This window comes from Cariama cristata, unplaced genomic scaffold (genome assembly GCF_000690535.1).
Source record: "Cariama cristata isolate BGI_N322 unplaced genomic scaffold, ASM69053v1 scaffold15509, whole genome shotgun sequence".
Taxonomy (NCBI): Eukaryota; Metazoa; Chordata; class Aves; order Cariamiformes; family Cariamidae; genus Cariama; species Cariama cristata.
Window position 1 is genome coordinate 31,969 of NW_009635376.1, and position 24,789 is coordinate 56,757.

Sequence of the window (24,789 nt, forward strand, 5' to 3'; positions counted from 1 at the left end):
TACAAGTTACCTCTCAAAATAGCAGGTATTTATGATATGCTTAGTTAAAAGCACATTGCAGCCTGACAGTCTGCCCAGGGAAGAGCTATGCCACCAAATGGATCACTGAGGGCAAGGAAACCTGCTGTGCATTTTTACCAAACAAAATCCAAAAATAAAAATCTCATTTACAGTACATGGTGCTTTTTTCCAGGTAAGAATGCTGGCTTCATGTTTCACTTTCTGGGGGGTATAAAAAGCGTACTTCAAACTAAAATCTCTAGAGCAAAGCAAAAACAATGTGACATGAAAAACCCAGTTCACTGCATTGTGTGTGCATGCTCAAGGAAGAGCACGGGCACTTCAAAAATTACTTCTGCGGTTTCCATAGGTAGGAAGCAATTCCATAGCTATTGGGAAATGAAAGTGCTTGACATGTGACACAGGAATAGTTACCTATCACTAACGTCTGCAGATTGCATCTCTGGAATCACATTTTACAAAAGAAAAAAATTAAATTGTCAGTAAGTCACAAAAATTTATTTCTAGCTGCAGTTGAGAGAATGGTTCTTAACAGAAAATGAAAAATAATGCTTCTTTGATCACATAATTAGTGACAATTCTGAAATCTTTTATAAGTATCACTCAGAGGGGTGGCTGGAACATCAGCCACTGACAGCTGATTTTTTTTTTTTTACCTAAAGTAGTAATGTTCTTAAGTAAAACCTCATCCCTTGTTTTATGAAGGAAGTGCATATATCTATATGATGTTTCAGTTCATAAGGATCTTGTCTATTGTAACATGCTAAGAAATACAGTTTGCTGACCCAGACAAGTCACATGGCATTACCCAGTTATCATACAAAACTGAAATAACAGTCTAAGAATAGAGATGAAGGCTTTTTACATGCTGGCTCATCCCATGATACTGAAAGAGGAATGCAAGGGATAGACTTCCCAAAACAGGATTTTCCCATTCTATACTTTACATGTTGACTTCGCTGCCTTTTTTAGGTGTAGCTCGTTCTCAAAGCAGAGATCAGTTGTGCACCATATAAAATCACTGGCGCATTACTGAAAGAATCCCACTTTTATAATTTTCTTTTTTAATCATCAGGCCTAAAGCAGCGATACTGGTACCCTGTTCTCTGTTACTGCTTACTGAGTACTGATGGTTCCTCTTCCTTTATTATTGTCCCAGTACATAGCACTTCAAACAGCAACTTAATCCACTAAACATTACCCAGTGCCAATCTTTCAACAAAGCAAATGCTGTGGTTCCTGTAAGTGTGAATATATAAATAAATGTATGTTATTTTACAGTCAGACCTCAGTAATAAGGCACAGGCACATACACTCACACTTGCAGATCCATGCATGTGCTGCGGCAGTTAAAGACTGGTGGATGTGAAGCAATCTGTGAATGTAATAAGCAATCATGATAATATTTATGTATTAAGCATCCAATGACCTTCAGGTTTTTCCAAAAAGTGATAGTCAGTAGCAGATCCCTGCCATATTAATTCAGCATTAGCCCAGTGACCTGGAAAACTGTTTTGTGAACAAAGAGTTAGGTAATGCAATTTAATTCTACCTGTGTGTATATACTGAATATGTGGCTCTGTACTTCATCCATGGAGTCCAGGCCGTAAGCTACCGTTCCCAGGTGAAGTCGCTTGAAGACCATCTCGTTCTGTGTAAGAGTTCCTATAACAGAAGCAGCACCAGACATGGAGTGGCAATCAACACGCCTATTCCTCAGTGCACATTCTCGTCATTGCTCTGCCCAAATTCAAGAGAAACCGGGCCAGAAGCTGAATCAGTCACTGCATCAGACTCTCAGCACAGGCCAAGGCCAGCAAAACCCACAACATTAACAAACCTGAGGGCTGATTCTCCTGGGAAGTACTGGTGCACATCATTGTGCCAGTAAATAAGAATGAGATTCACCCCAAAAGTCAATGCCAGCAAGAGCTGCAAGCATAATTCTGGTCCTGTTGGAACCAAAGAAAACTGGAAACAACTTCAATGGGACGGGGATTTTATGTTCAACCAAGCTTTTCATTAAAGCTTAGGTCTTCTAAATTCAAGCTCAACTTTAAAAGTGTAAGGACAGCAGCAGACAGACCGACGGTACATTTCTGCCTACACGTGTCTTCATCTGGCTTTGAAAACTAACTCTAAAAAGTTGGTTTTAATTTTATTCTTACCTTCAGCTTTTGGTTTAATAGCATACCTTAAGCGTTTTTTGAAGTAGCATAATATTCCTGCCCCATCTTACTCATAGTGCATTCAGGGAAAAAAAAAAAAAGGCAATTTTTTTTTTTCGCCAAACTGTTTAAATCATATTGTCAAAGTGACAGGAAATGCATATTTCTTCTAGTCCAAATAAATCTTACATTATACTCTCTGGCTAGTCAAAAATGTAACAAAATCCAAACAACAACATACCATGACTCAAAACTGTATTTTCTACATAGATACCTGTTTTGTCTGTAAGCAAATAGGATATCCTCCCCAGCTGCTCAGGAATAGTGCTGGACCGAACCACAGTCCCAGGGATTTTGGAATCTCTGCGGATCACCCAGCTGTAGACAATTTTCCCCATGTCCAGATTCACACGTAAACTATGCAGGAGGAAGGGGAAAAAGAGAAAGAAAATGTATCACCAGTTAATCTTTGGAAAAAATAATTGCGAACTGCCACAGTGCAATGAAAGAACTCATCTTCCACACTGAATTTGAGCTGCCAAAGAGGGTGTTTCGGGAGAAGTATATTCAAAGTCAGTGGTTGGGTGGCAAATGGGGAGAAGGACTGTGCATTGCTGCAGTGGTACTGTAATTCAAACACAGATGATAAAATTATGTTGAGAAGAACAGATATGATTTGAGGGGAAGATGGACACAGACAAGTAAAAACTGCGATTGATATGCAGACAGGAGGTTAAAAATGGAACTGAAACGAATCCCAGACCTACACCAAAAGTGACAATCTACTTGTTAATATAGTACAATTAAAGTTTCAGTCCTGTCTAAAAGGCAATTGGGTCCTATTACACTACATGCTGTATAAATAACCTCCTTTTCCATTTTTTGCTCTGCTTTTATCAAAGTAACCAGGTAGCTCAAACATTGAGAGAAGGGGCCTTAAATGAATAATCCACAGCCTGAGTTAGAGTCAGTGAATGGGTGACTATGTTGAACAAATTCAGCAGAAAAAACAAAAGCAATTCTTATGTTTGAACAGTACTTTAATTTCTATTTCTAGATTTGCTTAGTTGTCAAATGCGGAACAGATAAGAGTTTGTGTGCTTGTTCATACTAGAAGCATGGAGGAGGACACAAAGCAAGCAGTATTTTGCTGGGAAGAATTATCAATCCCCCTACCTAATGGGAATGATGTTTGAGAACAGAAGGAGAAATCTTATGATCTGAAGATACCAACGGCCAGCAAAGTGCTGAAGGGCCACCATGACAAGTGAGACGACCACGAGAGCCCCAAATAGGATCTTGGTAAGACAGTTCACTTCCAAATCAAAAAGACCAATCTAAAGAAATAAAAAAGAAAACATTTCAAGCACACAAATATAGATGTTAGCTCAATGTGATATTCACAAAGGGAATGAACTGCTATATCCAAAGAGCCATTCCCCACTAGTCAACTTCTCTTTTAAAACACTACAAACATATTTAAGTTTATAAACAATACTGTTGCCAGCCTATTAAATAAGACTTCCATCCTTTGGAAGCTAAGCAATGCATGAAGAGGCATGAGAGGATTCACCCTGCCAAAAGCTGCAGACTATATAAACATCCCTGTACCTTGCCTTAGCTTTGCTATAATAGAAGAATGCAGCAAAATAAACTTTCCTATTCTAAATGGGACTATCTCATTATAACCACATAAAACAATGGTTTTACCAATCTTTAAAAAAAAGGAAAAAAGGCATGTATAATAGGATCAAAAAATAAGGAGAAACAGGTAACGATCTTAAATCATAGGCTGGAAGATATGAATCATTATTCCTATAAGGTTGTCCTTATAGTATGTACATACAGCATTTGGAAGGATTTTCTTTAAAAAACGATACATTTCTGCCCCTTTTTATTTATTCTAAGACTGTTTCCTCACCATACCTTACTTCTTGGGTTTGAAGTATTCATCACACTGCGCAGTTCCCTTCCAGTGTAGAGGACAACTCCCACAACAGTACCTAAACAAAGCAGAGCACACATCAGCCGAAGAAAAACAACCTCCATTTGTTTTCTCTATAAAAGTACTTGTTGGATCCAAAGTCTTGACAGTTGGAAAGGATTTTTGGCAGGTTAATTTCACAAGCAATAGCAACCAGAAATTAAAAAAAACAGTACCTGAAATACAAAACCTATGAAAACACAGACTTTGAACAGAAGGCATCCTACAAAAGGTAAGTCTTCAACCACACTGCCCATACAGTTGGACTTGACGCAGCATCAACTAACACACAAGGAAAGAGAAGTCAACTGCTTTGCTCTCTCGACTTTCTCTGACCCTCTTTTGACATCAGTTGTCTCTCCCCACTATAAATAAGAGTTGCTAAGGAAGGAGGATTCCTTGGCTTTCCTCCCACCACTTTGAATCCCACTTAGGTGTGGCTAGGTTTGCCTTACACCAGATCATCGTCCTTCATTGTGTGTTAAAATCAAACCAGTGCTCTGGGCTATGATTCTTTATTGGTGAATGTTGCCACAACCAGAGTAAAACCAATGAACTCCAACAGCTTTCAAAGACAGAATTACTTTATTTTAAAATCTACAATTTACTTTAAGTATTTATCTAATTGCTGTTCCTACCGAAAGGCAAATCATACCAACTCCTACCTTACTGTAGCAGATGGAGCTGCTGAGAGCCTCAGTGTATTTTAATGTTATGTCCCACAGCTGTGAAAGAGCTGAGAGCAAAGTTCTCCCTTTTCTTCTTGCAGAAACATAATACAGTTTAGCACCATAAATTACTGGTTTTCTACAGATTTCACTTAAAGACTTTGCAAAAAGCCATAAAGAAAAAGCTATCTACCATCAAGAGTTTAAAAGCTGCTATTGCCAAAGTCTAATTTTTTTACTAGAAAATTTTAGGAGTCTAAAAACGGAGAAAAACAACACTAAAACAACCCACTACTGCAAATACATTGCTATTTTATACTCTGCTATTCTGCTGCTCCCATTAATGATCAAAGTTTTAACAAGCTGCAAATGAATTATTTTTAAGTAAGACTGATTCAAAAGAGGTGGTTTCCAAAAATATGCTGGAAAACATTACTTTATTAAAAAAAAACCTAAAAAACAACAACAAATCACTGGAGCCAGATGGCAGGTGGTGGTAAGATCATCACAATTCAAATCAGCAGATGGCACAGCTACTCCAAATCAATCGCAAACAGTCAGAGTCAGACCCATTCCTACTACAGCAGATGGAGAAAGCCACATAGCTTTGCTTTATCTTACAAGCAAAGGCTGCCCCAGTGAGATGGCATCACCACAACTTGACAGCTTTCACTTACAGAAGAAGAAAAACACCCACATTTTTTCCTAACAGAAATAACCTACAAGATGCTATTTATTATTGCCAAAGGAGAAACAAATCTGAGTATTATATTGATCAAGTGAGTCAAAATGAGAGGAAAAACCTGCCAGGACTAGAAAACAGCTCGAAGGCACACCGATATGTACAAAAAGACTGTTCCTAGCTGTTTTATGGCCATTCAAAACAGACTCAATTGCATAAACCATTTGAAGTGATGAAAATATTTGCAAACGTTATTCCTATTAACTGAACTCAAAATGTCTGTCCTCATATAACTTTGTTCATACTCAGAAGGGAGGACTGGATTCAAACAGTAAGTTCACTTGGGCAGAGATGAGGTCATTGCATGCCCCGATATAGACACCAAGACCACCCAGAACTTCTAAACAGCACTGAAGTGGTGAGCATGCAGAGCAGAGTATGCGGTGCTCTCCTTGGGGGAAAAACGTCTGCACCCACGCGTACGCTACACGCAGCTGAACGCACAGCAGAGGAAGAGCTTTTACCCTCGGCAGGCACTGGCTGTGAGCGTGCTGAGGGCAGGAAAGCATTTTGCTCTGACTTCAGTAGGACTCTTCACTGTAACACACCCCCATGTTAGGCTCAGCCACGGCAACGTGAGATCTGCAATGGTTCAAGAGCTTACACTAATTAAAGCTTCAATACAAGAGGCAAGAAAGCCCCCCGCCAGAAAGGGTGCTGCAGAGAGAGGAGCTATACAGGATGGAGTCACAAGAAAAATGGCTTTCCATTTCTCTATTTTGTTCAAAACCAGGATGAGTTGAGACTCATGGATTAAGACTGATGGGTATTGAAAGCTGCCAGGCTGACTACATGTGTTCATGCTCAGAGGGGAGGAAGTTAGGGTACCTACTGCACGGCAATTACTAATCTATAAACATAATTTACTTGATTAAGTTTTATTTGGACCTTGATTAAATTGCATTTGGACAACTAGTTTTTTACAATCCCATGGTCACAGCACTGTGACAACACTGTAATAAATTTCAGAGTAGGATTAGATAGAAACATACAGGAATAAAATTTATTCACTCTTTTCTGCTTTTAAAATAGCAAATCAAAATATTTTCAGTCCTTAAAAAAAAAAATCTTCTGAAGTTCATGTTCCTTCCTATTATTATTAATTCCATGTACACTTTGGTACCGCACTGTCAAGTCTCTCCATTTGACAACCTTAATTCCAAAACTGTACTACAGAATTTCACTCTCCTCCAGCTATCACCCTGCAAATTTTGCAAGTACGCTGGACAGGAGAGAAACAAGGCTTTTACTTTGACAAGCCTCTACAAGAGGGCATTGATTAATCTCAGGCCTTGGGAGCTTATTGTATATATAAGCCAAAATCTGTCAAGGAATTTATTTTTTTCCTTTTTAAAAGTATATAAGACTAACTCAATGGAAGCACTTACCTGGAAATCTTTCATCTTAGCTTCTGTTACCAGAATCTACTTGACACCATTTCTGTTACAGATTAGGATGTCAATGTGGAGAGCAATTAAGTGCTATTCTGGTCCTAGATGCTAAAGAAGTGCCCAAAGGCCACTCCAATTCTTTCTCATCTAGGAATGTCCAAGAGGCAATTAGATGTCAGCTCAGCTCCCCAGAGGTGTTAGGACAAGTGGGAAACCTCATTCCAACTGCTAATTTCTCCAACTGACAGAGATTACTATTCCATTACAAAAAGACCTTTAAAAATTGTTAACATATTCCCTTAAAAAAAATTTACACATGCCTCCATCTTACCTGATGCAATCACTGTGCTGGCCCATAGGGTGTTTTCTATGCTTAAACTTTCATTTACTGGAGGGTCACTGTCCTCCTACAACAGGATAAAAAGAAAAATAAACAAACTTGTCAGCAATGCAAAAGACCAGTAGATGACCAGAGACACACAGAGGTGTTTGGAGGGGGATGCTGGGAGAGTTGGTAGAGGACTTCTTGATAGGATGGAGGATATTCATAAACTCAGGTAAATCTCTGGTTGGGTTAAAAACATGACCACTTTGTTTTAGTGGAACAGAAGGCTTGGCTGGGGGGGTGGCATCTATTAAGCTACCTCTGCCTGCTGAAGGCCCCCAGGAACTGTAAATGAGAAAGGGATTTGTCAGCAGCTCTCCAAGGACTACAGGAAAATGTTCCCTCACTTGGCTCATGTGGATTAATAGCATTTCTCCTGCTACTGTAAGATCTCACTGAGAACCTGTCTGGACTGCTCAGTGATGCCTGGAAAGTTGTCTAGTACACACCAGAGAACAGTTACAAGAAAGTGCGATTCCTCTTAGGCACCGAAAGATTAATTCTACACAATTGTACCTTTGCATGAGAAAGTAAATTAATGTCTGAGCAGATACAAGAACTGCCTCCCCAAGCCACTCAAACTCCTCTTCCATGCCAGCACTATTAAACCAGATTAAACCGTGCCACATAAAGACAGAAGGGCAAAACCTGTAATTTTGAACTAAACTACCAGCAAACAACTTCTAAAAAGCTGTAACTGTCTCCTATCTGTTACAAACCTATTTGTCCTTTGAAAGCTCCCCGAGGGTATTAGACAAATCTCTCAAAATTTTCATAATCCCACTGAGAGGAAAAAAAACCAGACTTCTGCACAAGGTAGGTGATGCATCTTCCCAACAAGTCAAAAGATATTTTTTAATGGTGGTATTTCACAGTGGCTCTGAGCTGCTGCTCTCTGACACAGGGGGCAGATATAACTGAGTTCACACAGGCTGCATGCAATTGAAGGCAAAAATCCAACTGACTCAGAATTAAGACTGCTATTGCCTGACCTAGCTAAGATCTCCTGTCTTTTCACAATTAAAGGACTTTAATCCTGCAGAGTCCATGGTGGTCCAGATTTCTTTCTGAACAGGTACCATGAATACATAACTACCAATCTCTATCCGAGTGTTCAGGTCTAATACCTTCAGAACAAGGTCCTTAATCCCAAACAGCCTATGACATTGTCTCCAAGTCAAAGCTTCAATAACCATATTTTTGTTTCAGATTTATTTCATGGATTTTTATGAATAAGAAGAAAAAAAAAAAAAAAGACAAGGAATGGCAAGACAGACTTCCTTGTTTCTCCTGAAAAACTCTGGCATCCTGATAGCATTTAGCAGGGTTGCGTAGCAAACACTACACGTATGATTTCAAGCATACGTCAGCAAGACTCACCCTTGTGAAGGTCCCCACAAAGTTATGTATATCAATATTGGGTTCTTCTGCATATACATAGGATCGGATTTGCAGCAGGTCCTATAAAACGGATGTTTAGGCAGACAGTTAGACAACCACATTTTCATAATGTACAAATGTTTCTACCAAAATACTTTGAGCAAGAGTTACTTATCAAGTTAAGATAATTACTAAATCATGTTACTTACCGGAGCCCAACTGTCTATGAGAAAATAAAATTGGTGTACCAGTTCACTGAAGACTATTGCTTGAACTGATACCTGAGAGACTCCTGGGAGTTACTTAGATGTCGGTGCCCCATAAAAGAAATTTCAGCCTGAATGATCAAGACAGCCTAAGACACTTATTACTTCATAGCAAAGGAGGTTTGGACTAGTCTTCCAAAGCAACCAAGGAACACCCTATCACTCAACATTTAGGTCAAGATGCCAGAGTCACTAGGAACAGTTCTCTGGTGACAAGAAGATTTGCGAATTCTGCACAGTATTTTCACTGCTGATTCCTACACATGCACAAACTATTCACTCCATGGAGAGAATGCTTTGCTTCAAAGCCTTTATATAAAATAAACTCCTTCTTGCACTTTTTACAGACAGAACATCAATAAAGCAGGTAACTCTGATTTCCCCATCTTTTTCTTATTTTCTTTAAAAAACCCAAAAACCAAAAAAACATACGAACTACTTTAGCCAGAGATTTTGGGAAACAACATCTTTGATGGAGGTTATATGCTTATTTCAAATCACACAGCAGAGTTTCCATGGTGACACTCCTCCTTTCATAAAGGTGAGCAATGAAAACTTAACAGCCTCTGAACATACTGCAGTGCAAGGAATGAAAGGGAGCATCTGAGAAGTACTACCAACAAGGGTACCTATCCTGCAGTAAGTTGCTGCAATGGTCTCTGGAGAAGAAAAAGAAAATAGCAGCATCCTACCATTAGCCACCCCCTGCTGCAAGGTCATTCTCTAGCTGCCAACCCCGCTGCCGACCATGCGGCACAAAGACATCTAGCTTCACCTTACCTGAAATTTTGCCTGGAGCTCAGGAAGAGCAGGTTTACCCTTATATTCTTTGTTGCTAAAGCTCATCTGTAGCATGCACTCGGTCCTGTGCAGAACAACGCTGCATTAACCTGTTTCTCCAAACAGCCCATAAACTGAAACACCTCAACATTTTTCAGGTAAAACAGCTACGTATGTTTACAGTATTTTGTACAAAGGCAGCTTACAGAAGCAGTTGGTAGCCTCTGAGTACAGGTAACAGGCAGCCGCAATTTCCAGTCTGTCTCACCGTCCAGCTGGTCAGTGCGAAGGAAGCAAGACCCTGTGGATTTTCAACACCAGTCAGTGCTCTTTCCAGATCTGTCTTAGGTACAACTGTAACTCATGAAATGGCTTCATACCTAGGACACCCTTCTTTCTTTGGAAACAGTATCTGATTTCAAGTAACATTTGTTAAGAACGTAAGAATTGTATTCTTGCATCACACATTCATTTCCTTCCACAAGTCCAGAATACAGTGAGACTCTCAACTGTATCTTTACAACATCTGAAATGTTCTCAGTAGTTGTTACGTTTTCTAATCCTTCTGATCAAACATTTCCTTATCCCGCTTAACAAAACAAACCTGAAGGGCAAGTAAAATGACTTACATCTAAAATACGAACTGTTATGCAACCAGATTCATCTACCCTGGATTCAACCATCTATGTTCTTCGATTAACAAACAAAACCAGAGCATAACATCCCAAGAAGAGGCGGTCCTTAAAAGCATTTGAATTCTCTGTCTCTCTAAAATTTTACTATTGTCTATTTCTTTCACATTTCCAAAAGATAACTTTCTCTAAACAACCAGTGAAAGGTTAATGGCTATTTTGACAATTGGTTCCAGATGTTTACCATTCTTCTCCGACGTCCTCAGGAAGATCATGTCAGCAGGGACCCGCTGGTTCTGTTAGGAGAAGAAAGGCCATTATTGTGCATACACCCCTGCACGCGTGTGCAGCCGCCTTCCACAGCCCCACCGTGACAAGCAAAGGGAATACAGAGGAGAAAGAGGATTTCTTTGTCAAATTGAAGCTTGGTATTCATTTTGCTTTGAATCTTAAAACTCACTTCCCTGCAGAATTCCAAGTGCAGAATAATAACTGGTGCCAGCTCCCACTGACCAGACCCACCAACGGCTAGGTTTACAAAAGGGCTGTCAGTAATTCTAGAAGTACGAAGAAATTTTAAACTAATGCTGGTTTCCTTTCAAGAAGTCCCATACTAGAAGAAAGCATGTATCTGGAATCTACAGCTACCATTTTTCTCTTTTTTGTACTGAATATTTTCATACAAATAGTTTTAGAGGTCATAGCTGCTTGCACAGAAAGTATGTGGCGGAGAAAAAAAAAAAAAAAACCACCACCACAGTGGATAAAAAACCCGCACATAAACTTGTATAAAGGGGGAAATATACCTGTATATGCCAGTACCTACAAATGGATCACTGTGTCTCCCAACACTTGTGTAGCTGATACCTAAAGCAACACTTGGATGTTGCATTTGTACCAAGTATTCAACCTGTGCCCAACAGTCAGAGACAGGACCAGGGAGACTTTTTATCTTGCTATAGTGTAAGTGGAAAAATTGCATTATAAGTGCATATCTACAGATTTGCTCTCATTTGTAAGGATGATGAAGCTATTTTGGCGGGGCGAGAGCAGGAGAGGGGGAACCCTGAAAAGTTATTCAATACTGTAACTAGTGTTCAATACTTGACATTCTAATCCTATCGTAAAACAAATATGACTTCAAAATATCTCATTTTCTATGGTCTTGCAAAAAAAGTACTTTACAGAGAAGAGATACACATAAAGGCTAACCTTTTCAACAATGATGAGGTCGCCTACTTGTATATTAGAGCTCTTCACCTTCACGGTCCCTGCAAAGGGAAGATATCAGTGCATTAGAGCAGCAGCAGGACAGGGTTTGCGGGTGCCATGTGATGCTCCTTACCTACCTTCCTTCCACTTCACTATGCTGGAGAAAACGGGTAACGTTCCTATCACAAGAATTAGGTGACGTTGCCCTGTAAAGACTTACCAAGCCCACTGCTCCCACTGGGTAAAGGAGTGGGTCTCAATCTGCAAAAAGGGCTGAAAGCCTCTCGTCTAACAGCTCCAGACCTCAGCCCTGAATGCAGAAACCCCCTGGTCACTCTCTAGTGACAAGTCTGAAACAAGCCCTTAAACATTTCTTTTTATACTGCTTAACCCAGGAATTCAAAAATACTTTCAGCGTCAGGTAGACAACAGAGCAAGAATAGGAAAATTACAATGGGGAACCATCAACTCCCGACTCCTTTTCCTTAGGTGGCTGAAAATTTAAAGCTCAACTCTCAAGCCAAGACCTGGAAGCCATAAGTACAATGGGCCCATCTTAAAAACCAGGCTCCATTTCCTCCCATGCCACAGCTCTGTATCTGGCTCAGCTCTACCGCCTCTCCTTTGCCTCTCAATGGATGCAGCCTGAACAAGCCCTGCAGAGTACAGGTCCTATAGAAAATGCGTAAATATTTATTTCTTTGCAACTGTCAAACATTTCCCAGTTGCTTTAAAACAGGGGATTAATTTAACAATTGACTAGTAATTTCAAATCATTAGCCAGCTCCAGATTTGGCTTCTCAGACTAACTAGTGATTTATAATCAGTTAATTTGAACCCTGCCTCTATGTGTCTGTCTGTTGTATTTCAACAAAAGCCTCTTTAATCTGCTGTGATCTGAGTGGAAGTGGGGGAGGCACGTGGAGCTCACCCCTGCATGGACAACACTCCTACTGTACCTCAAAATTCATGGGCTAACTGGCCAGATAGCAGCTCAGGGGGAAAGGAGAAGGGGGAAGGGAGAGGGAATAGAAATTAGCACAAAGCACAAAGGTCACTAGGATTTTACTACTGGCAGTCCCTTCATTAGCATCCTTCTCAGGATATGCTTCAGTGTTTCTGCTCCAAATTAACAATGAAAGCCATTCTGGGCTCCTGGCAGCCTGCTGCTTTGGTGACACACCGTGTGCTTAACAACATGCTTCATCACTGCTGCTAATAAATGCAGACTTCCTTACACGCTGTAATTATTCCTACAAATTATAAGCAGTCATGGCCCGTTCCACAAATATCTCAAAGGTCTTTCGCGGATTCTGGGTTTTGCCTTGTCAGATTTTTAGTTTAAAAAAAAAAAAAAAAAAAAGGTAAACAAAATGAATGCTGGGCTAAAGACATCTCTGCTGGGGCAGGAAGCATACTGGGGATTAAGAGTCCATTACGCAGAGGCTTGAAAAGAAAAGCCGCACTCCAAGAGGATCCAGAAAAGCATCCCTGGCAGTCTTCTGTATGGGCTATACAAAGTTAGGTACTATGACACTAAAAGGGTCTGACAGATAACATCTCTTCCTCCCCTTTTAATACGGTTATTCACAAAACAACAAAAAGTGCTTTTGAATATTCTCCTGTGCAAAGGAGGAAAAAAAACAAACTGTGTGCTTTCCCCACATAGGCATAGCAATTCCTAAACCACTGTGCAAAAAAGCTCTTGGAAGGAGAGGTGGATTTGTTTAACCATATTTTATGTGTTTTTCTTAAAGATGACATGGATTTATTTGGTGACTGACAGTATAGGAAGCACTACCTGCAGGTTTCGGGAATGGAAACTTATTTTTGTAGTGCTTTCCTTAATGACATACATTCATGCTGGAAAAGAAAAATTAACAGCTGAACAAAGCTACAAGGTGATGATTTCCTATCATTATGCACATAAAAGGCTTTTTGGATCATTATTCTGAAAACAATATCATCTGTTTTAAAATTTTTCCAATATGAGAAAAATCAAAGCAGCTGGAGCAGATCTGTCTTGTTCAATGATGCTCCTAACCTCAGCTGTTTTAAGGTAAAAGAAAGACGTTATTTCCACCCAATACACATTTTTATAACTCCTGTATGAGATGCCCTTTCTAGGTAGCAAGGCTAATTCTGCTTTCCCAGCTATACTCCTGGCCTCTCATGGATGACATCTCTGCAGTATGTACCACATGTCCTGCTAAGAAGGCGCAGGACCAGATGTTTCCTTTGACTCAGGACTCCCATAAAGCAACTTACTTGAATTAGTTTTATTTTGATCTTGGGAATTCTGTAATTCCTTTTTCTTTCTGTGGGGAAACCACCTCCTAAACATGCATGGGAAAACATCTAATGTTTAAGAAAGTAGCCAATAACACAACTGCTTCATTTTCCAGTATTGCTCTGCTATTAAAGTATTTTTGTAATACTAAATTACTGCTTTTATAAATGCATCAAGAAGTGCTTCCTCCAAATACACATAGGCTTATTTAGCATTTACAATGCTTCCAGTTTATATTTTCTGAAGTTAACCAGAATACAAGTCAGTGATTAACAAAATTTTAAAAAGCAACTAGTCTTGATGTGTTTTGGTTTTTTTTTTTAAAAAACAAAATCTGTTCTTAAAACTTGATTGGTATTTACTGTACCGCAATTTATTTTTCTAAAAGGACAAAAAAGTAAACATATTAAAATTGGAATAGTTTGCTCCAACTTAAGCTACAGTCTTTGAAATTATCACCAAATCTGCAGTGTGACGGACGTACCACAGAGCAGATTATTTAAAATATTAAATATGTTAGCCAGAAGAGATGCCTTTTTCTACCATGCGAGCACTTACGTCAAGATTTCACAATAGACCTGCAGAGTTTCACTAAGGTACAGATCAAAACACTTAATTTGGAATTAAAGATGAAGCCAGAGGTTTATTAAAACAAGTTAAAGTCATCTGAAAAAAAAAAAAAAGGGTTGTTTGGATGTGCTGCACCAAACTTCTGGCTTTTGCAGCCTTACACTGTATAAACTGTGGAGCAGGACTCAGAGGGTTTGGGAAAATATTGTTTTTATATGGCTGGGAAATGCCAATGATCTGTATCTTAAGTAGCACCCCTCAGTAGGAGGTCTCTTCCCATTTCTTTCTGTGGAGTTTCTCTCCATTATGCAGTGTTACTCAGGGAGGGGGGCTGCGAGAGAAGAAAAACAAACCAAGAATTTGCAAGCACAGTTCTAGCTTTCTATCAAGCAGAACGCCAGCACACAGACTTCTGAACACAAGGAGGTTTGTAGGTTTATGAATAGGGGATTGAAATTTGATTATTTTTTATTACAATCCAAACAACTGTCCTTTAAATGGACAGCTTTCTATTAAAAAAAAAGCTTTCCAGAAGTCTGCTAGTTTCGTCATTTTGGAACATAAACAGATCATATTGGTAGAAAGAGAAAAGAGGTTCAGGGTGGAGTTTTTTTTGATGTTATGCAGAATAAAGCAACACAGAAAATACACTACTGTCTATTCTGCCTCACGCTGCCCTCCAAAAAGATTAGTCCCTGGCATTCAGCAACTATATTCAAAATAAAGTGTTATCCAAAGAGGATTCTTTCTTTTTATCTACAAAGCAAGCAGCTTAGTGAATCTGAAAAAGCTTAACAAGAAGAGTGCATGAAAAAAGTTTCACGTACAGGAGCAAAGCTGCAAATCCAAAATACCCACCCTGGGGTGGGGGACCAGGCTGGGGGGTGTGCTGGAGCTGGAGAGCTCCTGGCCAGCGGCAGGAGCTGTGCCCGGCCATGCTGCAGCCGTGGCTCTGGACAGGGTGCGACGAACTGCACACAAAGGGGAGAAGGGGATCCTGATCTGGGAAAGCACTTAAATCTGTGCTTACTTCTATCCCTATTCAAAACTGCCTATAAGCATGTGCTTAAGTCTCCCTGACTTCATTCAGACCTAAGTACGTATTTAAATCCATTGGGTTGCACTGGGAGGCCAAGGCTGGAGATGGGAAACACTATTCTCCAGCCACCTTAACTGCAGCTTAGGGCAAATACTCAGGAGAAATGAAAATAGCTCAGAGAAAGCTACAGTGCTCCATCAGGTCCATTATAGCCAATCTTCAAGACAGCAGGGCTCAGTGTCCAGCCTCACCTAATCCCCCTCCCTCAAAACACTGGCTTTAGAGGTGAAACTATTGTGAAACTTTAAAAAAAAAAAAGTATAAAGCAACATTTGGAAGGGTTTTTGTGTGTCAGTACCCTTCTGCACTGTACTTTTCAGTACAGGGCTGTGCCAATATCCTGAAGCATGAACCATGCTATTCAGAAAAAAAAAAAAACAACAACAAAACAGCCTGTAAACAGTCCAAGGCAAGTTCTACCTGGAGTTTTGTCAGCTACACTGAAAATTAATGGTTAAGATCAGCTGCTCTTATCAACTTATTTTGATATTTGCTGCTTCTACTTCTGACCTGATGAAGGGCTTCCTTGAAAGCTTGCCTACTTTTTGTAACTGTACTAATAGATACAATAAAACAAACCCAACACTCTTCCATTCCCCAGCCATGGTGGTCTCACAAGGTACTTCCCTGCTCCTAGGTGATTCTCAGAGGTGCTAAGGTTTTAATCAGTGGAAAAGTAGATGTTCAGGTCTCCTGAAAAGCCTGAGTACTGAGATTCAGTGAGAGAAAATTACTTTTCTCTCCAAACCACGAGACAATCATAAATTTTCTGTGGTTTTCCTACTCTAAACTATACTGCTAGAAAGTCTCATCCCTGTTTCTGCACCAAATTTGTGTTAAATAAAAGTGGCCTAGTATTTTTGGCTAGTGCGGAGCTGCCAATCGTCCTTGGTTTCTTTCACAAAATTAGAAAAGTTAAAGGACAGGGGGGAGGGAAATCATTCATGGGAAATGTAATAGCAATATGAAAAGAACTAAAGGAGAGGTCAGGCCCCTTATAGATCATTGAATAGAATCCAGAAGGCAACTCTTTTATATCTTTAAATAGATGTAGTACACCCCTCTTGGATGAGGCTTTTGTTGGTTGCCAAGCATTGTAAGTGTAGTAGTAAGAACACGTTATTAAAAGAGGATTTAATATTCAGAAACTCAAACTCCCTAGTTCGGAGTTGCCTCATAATTCCTGGCATGTGAAATATATACTGGCTTAAGCAATTATATTTAAAAAGCAGCCTTATTCTTAAAAGTGCAAGTGTTGAAAGCAGCATATTTTCACTACACCTAGTTCACTGCATCTTAATTCAGGAGTATAAACTTCTGTAACAAAGAAACTAGAAATAAAAAAAAAGAAGTTCCTTAAATTCAGTTCATTCCCTTTTTAAAAACAAAACCCTGGCCTCACCATCATTGTCATGGTATTAGGAGTAACTCCATAGTGAGGCAGCATTCGATTTTTCAAATGAGAATTTAAATGTCTTTGTTAGGTACGGCCCAGCTGTAAACAATGGCCAGAGCCAGGGATCAGACACAGATGAGCTGCAGCCTGGGCTCACTTACAAACAAGGTCTCCCAACTCCTCACAGTTGGAGGAAGGGGCTAAAGACAATGTATACAAAAAAATACAAGAGAAGATACTGCCAATATTGAGGAACGACATCAGCTGCTGCTAACAGAAACACACAAAAGATGTGATAACATATCACACGGTCTATTTTAGCAACGGACTTGCATGACGTAAGTCCCTGTCTGGCACAGCTCAGAAAAAACTATGAAACTCAGCCAGTACGACATGTCCAGTTAAGTGATGGAACATGTCAGTATGTCAAGCAAGTCACTTTAAATTTAACACACGCACTCACAAGCTTCTTCAGCACACAGAGTACTTGTACTTAACTATAATTTGTGGTACCTGTGCTGAAAGACACTAGAACACAGCGTACCTTCATCCTCATTAGCTGAACCTACCTCTGCATAACCATCTTCTGAAAATTTCACAGACCTAGATTTAATTATTCTAGCAAAGTGCTTTTGCAAATTATCTGCCTATGTACATCCTCCTCCCTTTTTTAAGTGCTTCCATTTGTTGCTTCCATTAAAGAATATGAATTGGTGGCTTATAGGAATCCTTCTTACGTCTGTCTCTTACCGACAGGGTGAACAACCAAGAAACATGTGCAGGGGGAAGACAGATGCACTATTACCAAAATGTGAAGAAAAAAAAACCAACCCCAAACAACATATCAGATCTACTATAGCTCCATTCTTGTTTTCTTCCTACTATGCTGTTTGCTGTATTTGCCCCTCTCTCCTTCCATCGACACAACATTACAGGGTGCTTCTCTTGCATCAGAGCTTTGCAGGAAGGAAAACACATTTCCCTTCTGGAAACATCCACCTCCACAATCTAGTGCAATTCAGATCCAGTTTCATTTTCTTTGATGACTCCAGTCCACCAAGAAGGGGCAATAATTGGGAAACAAGTTTTGGCCTACAGTGGAGTTAGGAGCAAGCAGGGTCTAAATATATCATATCAGCTGCTTGGAAGTTCACCCCTGCCTGGAGCTGGCTGCAGTGAACTCCCAGCCCACCAAGCAGGCTCCTGCACATGTAAATGCACTGGCTGCCTGCTCCCCATGTCTTGAGTTGCCCAGATAATGCTCTGAAGTTATGTGAAGCAATTAAAACACACACACCCGTCGCATTACCTGTGCATCTCCCTAGGAAACCCTCAGCAAAGCCCAGCATCCACTGCAGCCCGGTGAGGAGTCATCCCTAAGAAGCCACCCAGACCCCCGAGGCCTCCACAGTGGCAGGAGCGGCAGCATGGTCACGAAGCCACGTGCCTGTGAGCCCCTAACCCCCTCCCCATTCCTTGAACTTTGCTTCTCTGACTGTCAGCAGCATTTGATTGAGTTGCAACCCCCGGCACTGCCGCAGCCGTGCCGGGATGCAGCAGGCATGCTGGAGCCGCCGAGCCGACCTCTCGCTGTGAGCTTGCTGTAGATCTGCGAGTTCACTTCCTTGTCGCGCATGTAACATCTGATCTCCTCCGCGGCCTCTCGGATGACGGTAACAGCAAGCACAAATCCCTAAAAGGAGCATGGGAGGGAAACAGAATGGATGAAAAGGTCAGGGGGGAAAAAAAAGCAAAAAAAAAAAAGAAAATCACATCTGCCTCTAATAAGAGCAATATTTATCAGTACCAATGCCAACAATCTGCATTTCCTTATTCTGTCTTCTCTCACTAAATCATTATAGTGATATTATGTGCTGCTGTGCAGAAATCCCAACTGACAACAGACTTGTTGCTTCAAAAAATGTGATTGTTTCTCAGCTTTACCGTGATGCTCTGCCAGTGCCTCCCCAAGCAAATCTTTGTGAAGTTTATCTGAAGAGTGTAAATACCATATTTCATCTCACTTCACAGGCCAGTAACCAAGACTGAGAGGGGTTACACAAAAGTCAAATGTAAGACAGGATGCCTCCAATCTCAGTACTCCCTCCACCACAGAGCCATCAAAGTTAGCTCACCTAATCTGGGAGATTTCTTTATATGGAAATCTATATAGAAATGTATATAACCACTTTTTAATATATACAGATATACTTACATAATGCATGTGATTCATGTGCATGTATACAGACACTCAACCCATACAAATAGGCACTCTAAATATATTAATGTGAACTACTCATCGTATAATTACACATTTGTCTGAGTAGAGTTTCAGTCCTATTTTTCTGTGGATATGAGCAGTCATTTAATTTCCTCTTGTCATGAGGAAAACGCCCACATCACATCATTCATTATACAAAAAAATAACTAAATTAATACAAAACAATTCTTTATGGGGTTAGTATCATAAAGTCTTTTTTTTTTTTTATTAGGCACTATTAAGCTTAGACTCACTAAACTGTTAAATCACTCCTCATGCATTACAGAAGAAAAATGAACCTATTACAACCTCTATTCTTGGAAATTGCAACCATGTACTGATTATCTCTGTCAATAAGAAACTTTTTTATTTTAAGAAGGGGGCAGGGTTACGTTAGAAACTGAGAGTTACCTGAAAAATACATTAAAATATCTGTAAATACCCAGAGATTTTGCCAGTGGGTTGCAATTTCCAACTTTAAGTTACTTACATTTTTAGAAAGAACGGCTATGCACACACCTCCTAAAACTGTGTGTGAGTTAACCTGGGCACAAAGAACTTGTGAACCTGAACTCCACAACCAGTCTTGCTGTGGAACATTGCTAACACTACCCAACACAGTAAAAATTCAAATTCTCACATTTATTTTAAATAAATAAAAACTATGAAGAATGAACTATGAGATACCAAGACTGAAAGAGAGTACTTTCTTTAAACATTAAAATACTGAAGTATACTTCACTTGTCCAGCTCTCAGAGTCTTATAATAAAACTAAATAGTCCCTAATTTTAGTACATACATATGCCTATAAATGCATAATCTTGATTAATTAATATCAGTCTTGAAATGCAATACAGTATGTTTCTCCAGTACTGAAAAACGCAAACACGTAAAGAGACCCAAGGATGGGCAATTACTTTTTTTAAAAATGCCTGTATTCAATCCTGTATTTACAAATACAGAAAGTAAGAAGCCATTAATACAATATTTTCAGAGAAGGGTTTCACCCCCCAGTGTTCAGGACCACAACCATCTATTTTGCACCACCATGGAAGACCTCTTTCACATAACCAACAAGTCAAGAAAAGAATGAACATTTCTCTTCTATTTACAAGTGGCATTTGCGCATTTAGCTAGAAATTCCTATCTGCTTTCCAAAATAAAATAAAAAAGCATCAGTTATTTTCAACTTAAGTTTCAGCTGTTTGAAGAGTCTTCAAATAATCACCCTAAAATATTCCCACATGTGCCGACTCACCATGTCATCTCATATGTCATTCCATCCCCAGCACTCACATTAGCAGCCAGTAATGAACAAAGACCTTTCTTACCCTGCTTTCTGGCAGCTCATATGCCAAATTCTAATTGCTCACCTGGCACAGGCAAGTCACAACTGCCTATACAAAACCCAGAAAAAGAGATCCTCTGGTGTGCATGTATACTTTATTTACGGGACAGGATCTTATGAAACTAGCGTTACGATTCATACAGCAAATGCAACACAGCACACGCTCGAGAGAGAATTCAGTGAGATCCAGGCTTTAATACAAACAGAATTTTAGCAGCAATGTCCCAAAGCTGTTGCCCCCTTCACTACTTTCTGGCTTTTACCAGGGATTTCACTGTACTTACTGAAAGTCTAAAACGCAGGAAAAGTTTCCTTTGTCCCTCCACAGCTCCCTCAATAGAGTCATGTATTTTTATCATCACCATTTCTCAAATCAATGCACAAGTAGTGTCTTCGAAGGAGCTCTGTGCTTTTTTAATCAATTTTCAGTTGGTTTTGTGTCTTTTTTTAAAGTAAAGAGGATTTCGAAAATCTCCAAGGATAGACACTCGGGTAGACAAGTTTAACCAACCTAAGTTTAAAGACAGCCCTGCTTTGAGCAGACAGTTGGACCAGACGTCCCTCTGAATCAAAATTATTCTACAATACTATGAGCTGTAGAGAAGTGCAGTAGAGAAGTTATCCACATAAAAAGAGAAATAATAGTTTTACTGGGATAAAAGAAAAGAAATATATAGGTACCTATATTTAAGCACTTCTAACTGGCTCATGCAGTGCATTTTAGAGCTTTAAGAAGCCCATTCTATGCAACTATTCCTCTTTCTGCCCTTTGACAGCACTGGAGTTTCTGCTTCAAAACTGATTATTATTGATTTCCTTTGACTGCAGGTGAAACACATGGCTATCAAAAAAAGGGGCAAATAGTTTAAAAGAAGGAAATAGTATCTGCACCTTGAGTGAGTGTGAATATGTCTCTATATATTTGGTTTTATACGTGGGAGGTTTAGGGGGGGAAGGGTTCTTAGGTTTTTCATTTGTTTTTTACAATGTAGTTAAACTATGAAGCAGCCTGTTGACCTATTCCAAGGCCGCAGGTCAAACTGTTTGGCAGGGGAGCATAATTTGCCATCATTGCGCATATGGCCGCTCATTAAGGTCACTTTTGAAAGGTGCCCTTCGGTGCTTTGCTGCAGTTGCCAGCCTGGTCTGGGCTCCCACAAGCGTGGATCACCCCGGGAGGGCACAACGCCCCACGCAGACCCTCCATGAGCACACCCTAGGTTCAGATGCAGCTGTGAACAACACACACGTTACCAGGGAAATACATTTGCGCTAGTTTCCATTTGTTTTCTCATGTTATTCATAAAGCTCTGCTGCCCTTGCAGTCACTGCGGCCAGTAGTGAGAGCTCTGTGCCTGTTAACACCCCACAGAGCTCTGTGCCTGTTAACACCCCACAGATGAACAAGTTGGGAGCAGAGTCCTCTCACATCCCTGTCAAACCTCTACAAATTAAAGCTTAAGGCCAGAACAGGCACCTACGCTACAACATGTACAGCGCAGGCCTGAAAAAGTAAGCTAACAAAATTATTTAAGGTGCAAACTTACACTCTACAGAAAAAGCAGCACAGGAAATTTTGTCAAACACTGAAACTTCTTGAATAAATAAATCTTAAATGACCTACCAGAGGAACCCAGTATGTGTAAAGTGCACCAAGCCTCATTTCAACGACAAATTGAGAGCAGGCCAAAAGCAAAAAATAAAGGTTGAAGAAGTATTTGAACTGGTTAAACAACACCTAAAAAAAAGAAAAAAAAAAGAGGAGAGTGGAGATTAATGGAGTTCAGAAGTTAAGCATATTGAACCAACCACCAGAAACATTTTTGCCTGCTCCTCTAGTGTCTAAATACTAACTTAGGGCAGTCTTAAGGTAGTTCAGGACACTCAGGACAGATCCGTGTCTGGTTTGGTGCTGCCCTAAGGCAGCCTTTGCAGTAGGCCCACCAAACACAACCCAAACATTAATTATTTCCTCCAGCTCCAAGTTCTGCACCTGTCTACTGTAAAACCACTGAAACTGGGAAACACATTGGTGCAGGATGATGAAAAGCGACTTTCTTCACGCTTACCCCAGGGAGAAATGTAAAAAAGTTGTATTTCTGATTGTTGATCACATTGCGAGGGTATCTCTGGTCTCTCTTCTCTGGATGGCCAAGCCAAACAGTACGAGGCCTTGGGTCTCTCCTCCCACAGCATCTTAAGCATTCACAACAGCTGTAGAAGAAACATTAATTAATGAATGAATTAATTTTTAATGTATTTCTCTGCCTCACTCACACATACCCTAGACCCTCTCCACCAGTCAGGCAGAACAGCTGAGCATCACTACTTCATCTGTCACTCACCACCTCTCATCTGTCAATTATCCACTGTATTATGAGTATCTTAAAGCCCAGAGCTTGACACACTACCAAATACAGACACTCCGCCTGCTACAGCCACCGCAGACCTGCCTTGCAGTCTCCCGAGCTATGAGCAAACATCTCATATGGTGCTGGAGCTGTTACTAAAACAGCATGCAAGCACATGTTCAAAGCTGAGCAGGAGGCAATGCTAGAAACATGTCTGCAGCAGCATGGGCTGGGGATGCTCCTTCTTTTGCTTTCAAAAAACTGATGCACAGAGAAGCGTGGACCAAGCTCATCACTACACTGAGTCGGCGCAGGCTCCTGGAAGGGCTTCTGCCCCATGAGAATGAACGGGCTTCAGGAAGCAAGGAGCTGTGGGGTGCAGGCGGAAAGGTCCCCTTGCACTGATCCTGGATTACAGGTTTTATGCCAGAAACCTCCCACTCAAAAAAAAAAACAGTAACAGGTGCTTTCTATTATTTCTTCTGTTTCTTTGTTGGTGTAAGGAACCTCCCTCAAACAAAAGGGGTTTTTCCCATTTACAAACTGAACCTAAACAGGAATGTATATGTAAAGCGATCTCATACATCCCAAAGAAAAGAGATGGAGACAGAGGCTCTCCTCTCCTTCCCTTACAACTCCTACTTCATAGAAATTTATAGCTTTTTAACAGAAGGGTTTAATATTTGCATATTTGAATTTCTGCACTTTAAAACAGTCTTGCCAAGGAACAATAATCTATAATCCTCTAAAAATGAAACCTTATGAGGAATCTGAAAATAGATACTAAATGATTACTGATTTTATTTTTACACAATATTACAGTCATTAGCTCTGTTTATGCTGATGGCAAATCGTATGTTATCTACTAATGAATAACAGACATTCTCATTGACTGAGGACACGCACCGCAGATGCAGCTACACAGTCCCAGTTTGTTAGTTCAGCTGTAGTCATTCATATTTTCGGCTCTTGCGGTGACTGTCCTGCTGCAGCACCGCTGTGGAGGCTGCAACTTCAGGCAGCCCAGATCAACGTCTGGACCCAGTACTGCAAACCCAAGCTGAGAACTGGCTGCAGGAATTTAAGTTCATCCTATTTTCAATCAGACTAGTCCAATATAACCTCTGCTCTATTTTTTTTCCCCACATTTTTGTCTACTTTATCAGCAGTATCTTCATTCTTGCTCTATTAAATATTATCATGATTCAATTATCAAGCTCAACAACTACTTTTTATATCTTGTAATGTCAGTTTTCAAAAAACTGTTCAAAACAAATAAAATATTAACACTTTGGCATGCTGATTTTTTACTTTTTCAACTCAGGCTTCTACTAAAGCCATTTATTTAATATCATTTCTGGCCTTTGCTGAAAGTTACATGGGAATTCAGGAAAACCACACCAACTTCACTAAAACTGATACGGCTAGTGAAGGATTTTCTCTTCTCTCCAGAGGAGATATTTAATATCCAGGCTATGAGATGTGACCTAAGCCAGCTCTCTGAGCACCCGTTTAAACCACCAGTACACAACACCTCACCGAGGGTCCCTTCAGCACTCCCGACCTCTCCCTGCTGCTGTTGGGGAGCTCTGAGCTCGCCAGATTCAATAAATAAAACCCAGCACTGGCACGTGGTACCTATATTTGAAATTACCCAAGTTAAAATCTCCTCCAGTACACAGTTGGGTGTCATACATAAAAACTATATTCCCCGTTTTGGAAACCATTGTATGGCTTACAAACTTCAGGCTAGATGTTGCTTTTCTCAGCCAAAAGACCCCAGGATGAGGTGACAGGAAACACTTATTCTCTAGAAGAATGTGGAGGATTAACGTGCAATTCGTG

The 24,789-nt window shown here is 40.2% G+C and overlaps 1 protein-coding gene across 1 annotated transcript in view; it reads right to left on the minus strand.

The window, feature by feature from the left end:
* ATP9A (ATPase, class II, type 9A) overlaps positions 1 to 24,789 on the minus strand; it is a gene marked incomplete at its 5' end in the record, with an annotated part of 54,125 nt that overhangs the window by 26,979 nt on the left and 2,357 nt on the right. The window contains 12 exons of the mRNA XM_009707532.1: positions 1,574 to 1,686; positions 2,464 to 2,606; positions 3,366 to 3,526; positions 4,116 to 4,192; positions 7,306 to 7,381; positions 8,740 to 8,820; positions 9,992 to 10,086; positions 10,662 to 10,713; positions 11,630 to 11,688; positions 18,569 to 18,677; positions 22,218 to 22,331; positions 22,663 to 22,807. Coding sequence (XP_009705834.1) covers positions 1,574 to 1,686; positions 2,464 to 2,606; positions 3,366 to 3,526; positions 4,116 to 4,192; positions 7,306 to 7,381; positions 8,740 to 8,820; positions 9,992 to 10,086; positions 10,662 to 10,713; positions 11,630 to 11,688; positions 18,569 to 18,677; positions 22,218 to 22,331; positions 22,663 to 22,807 — 1,225 coding nt within the window. The remainder of the gene's footprint in view (positions 1 to 1,573; positions 1,687 to 2,463; positions 2,607 to 3,365; positions 3,527 to 4,115; positions 4,193 to 7,305; positions 7,382 to 8,739; positions 8,821 to 9,991; positions 10,087 to 10,661; positions 10,714 to 11,629; positions 11,689 to 18,568; positions 18,678 to 22,217; positions 22,332 to 22,662; positions 22,808 to 24,789) is intronic.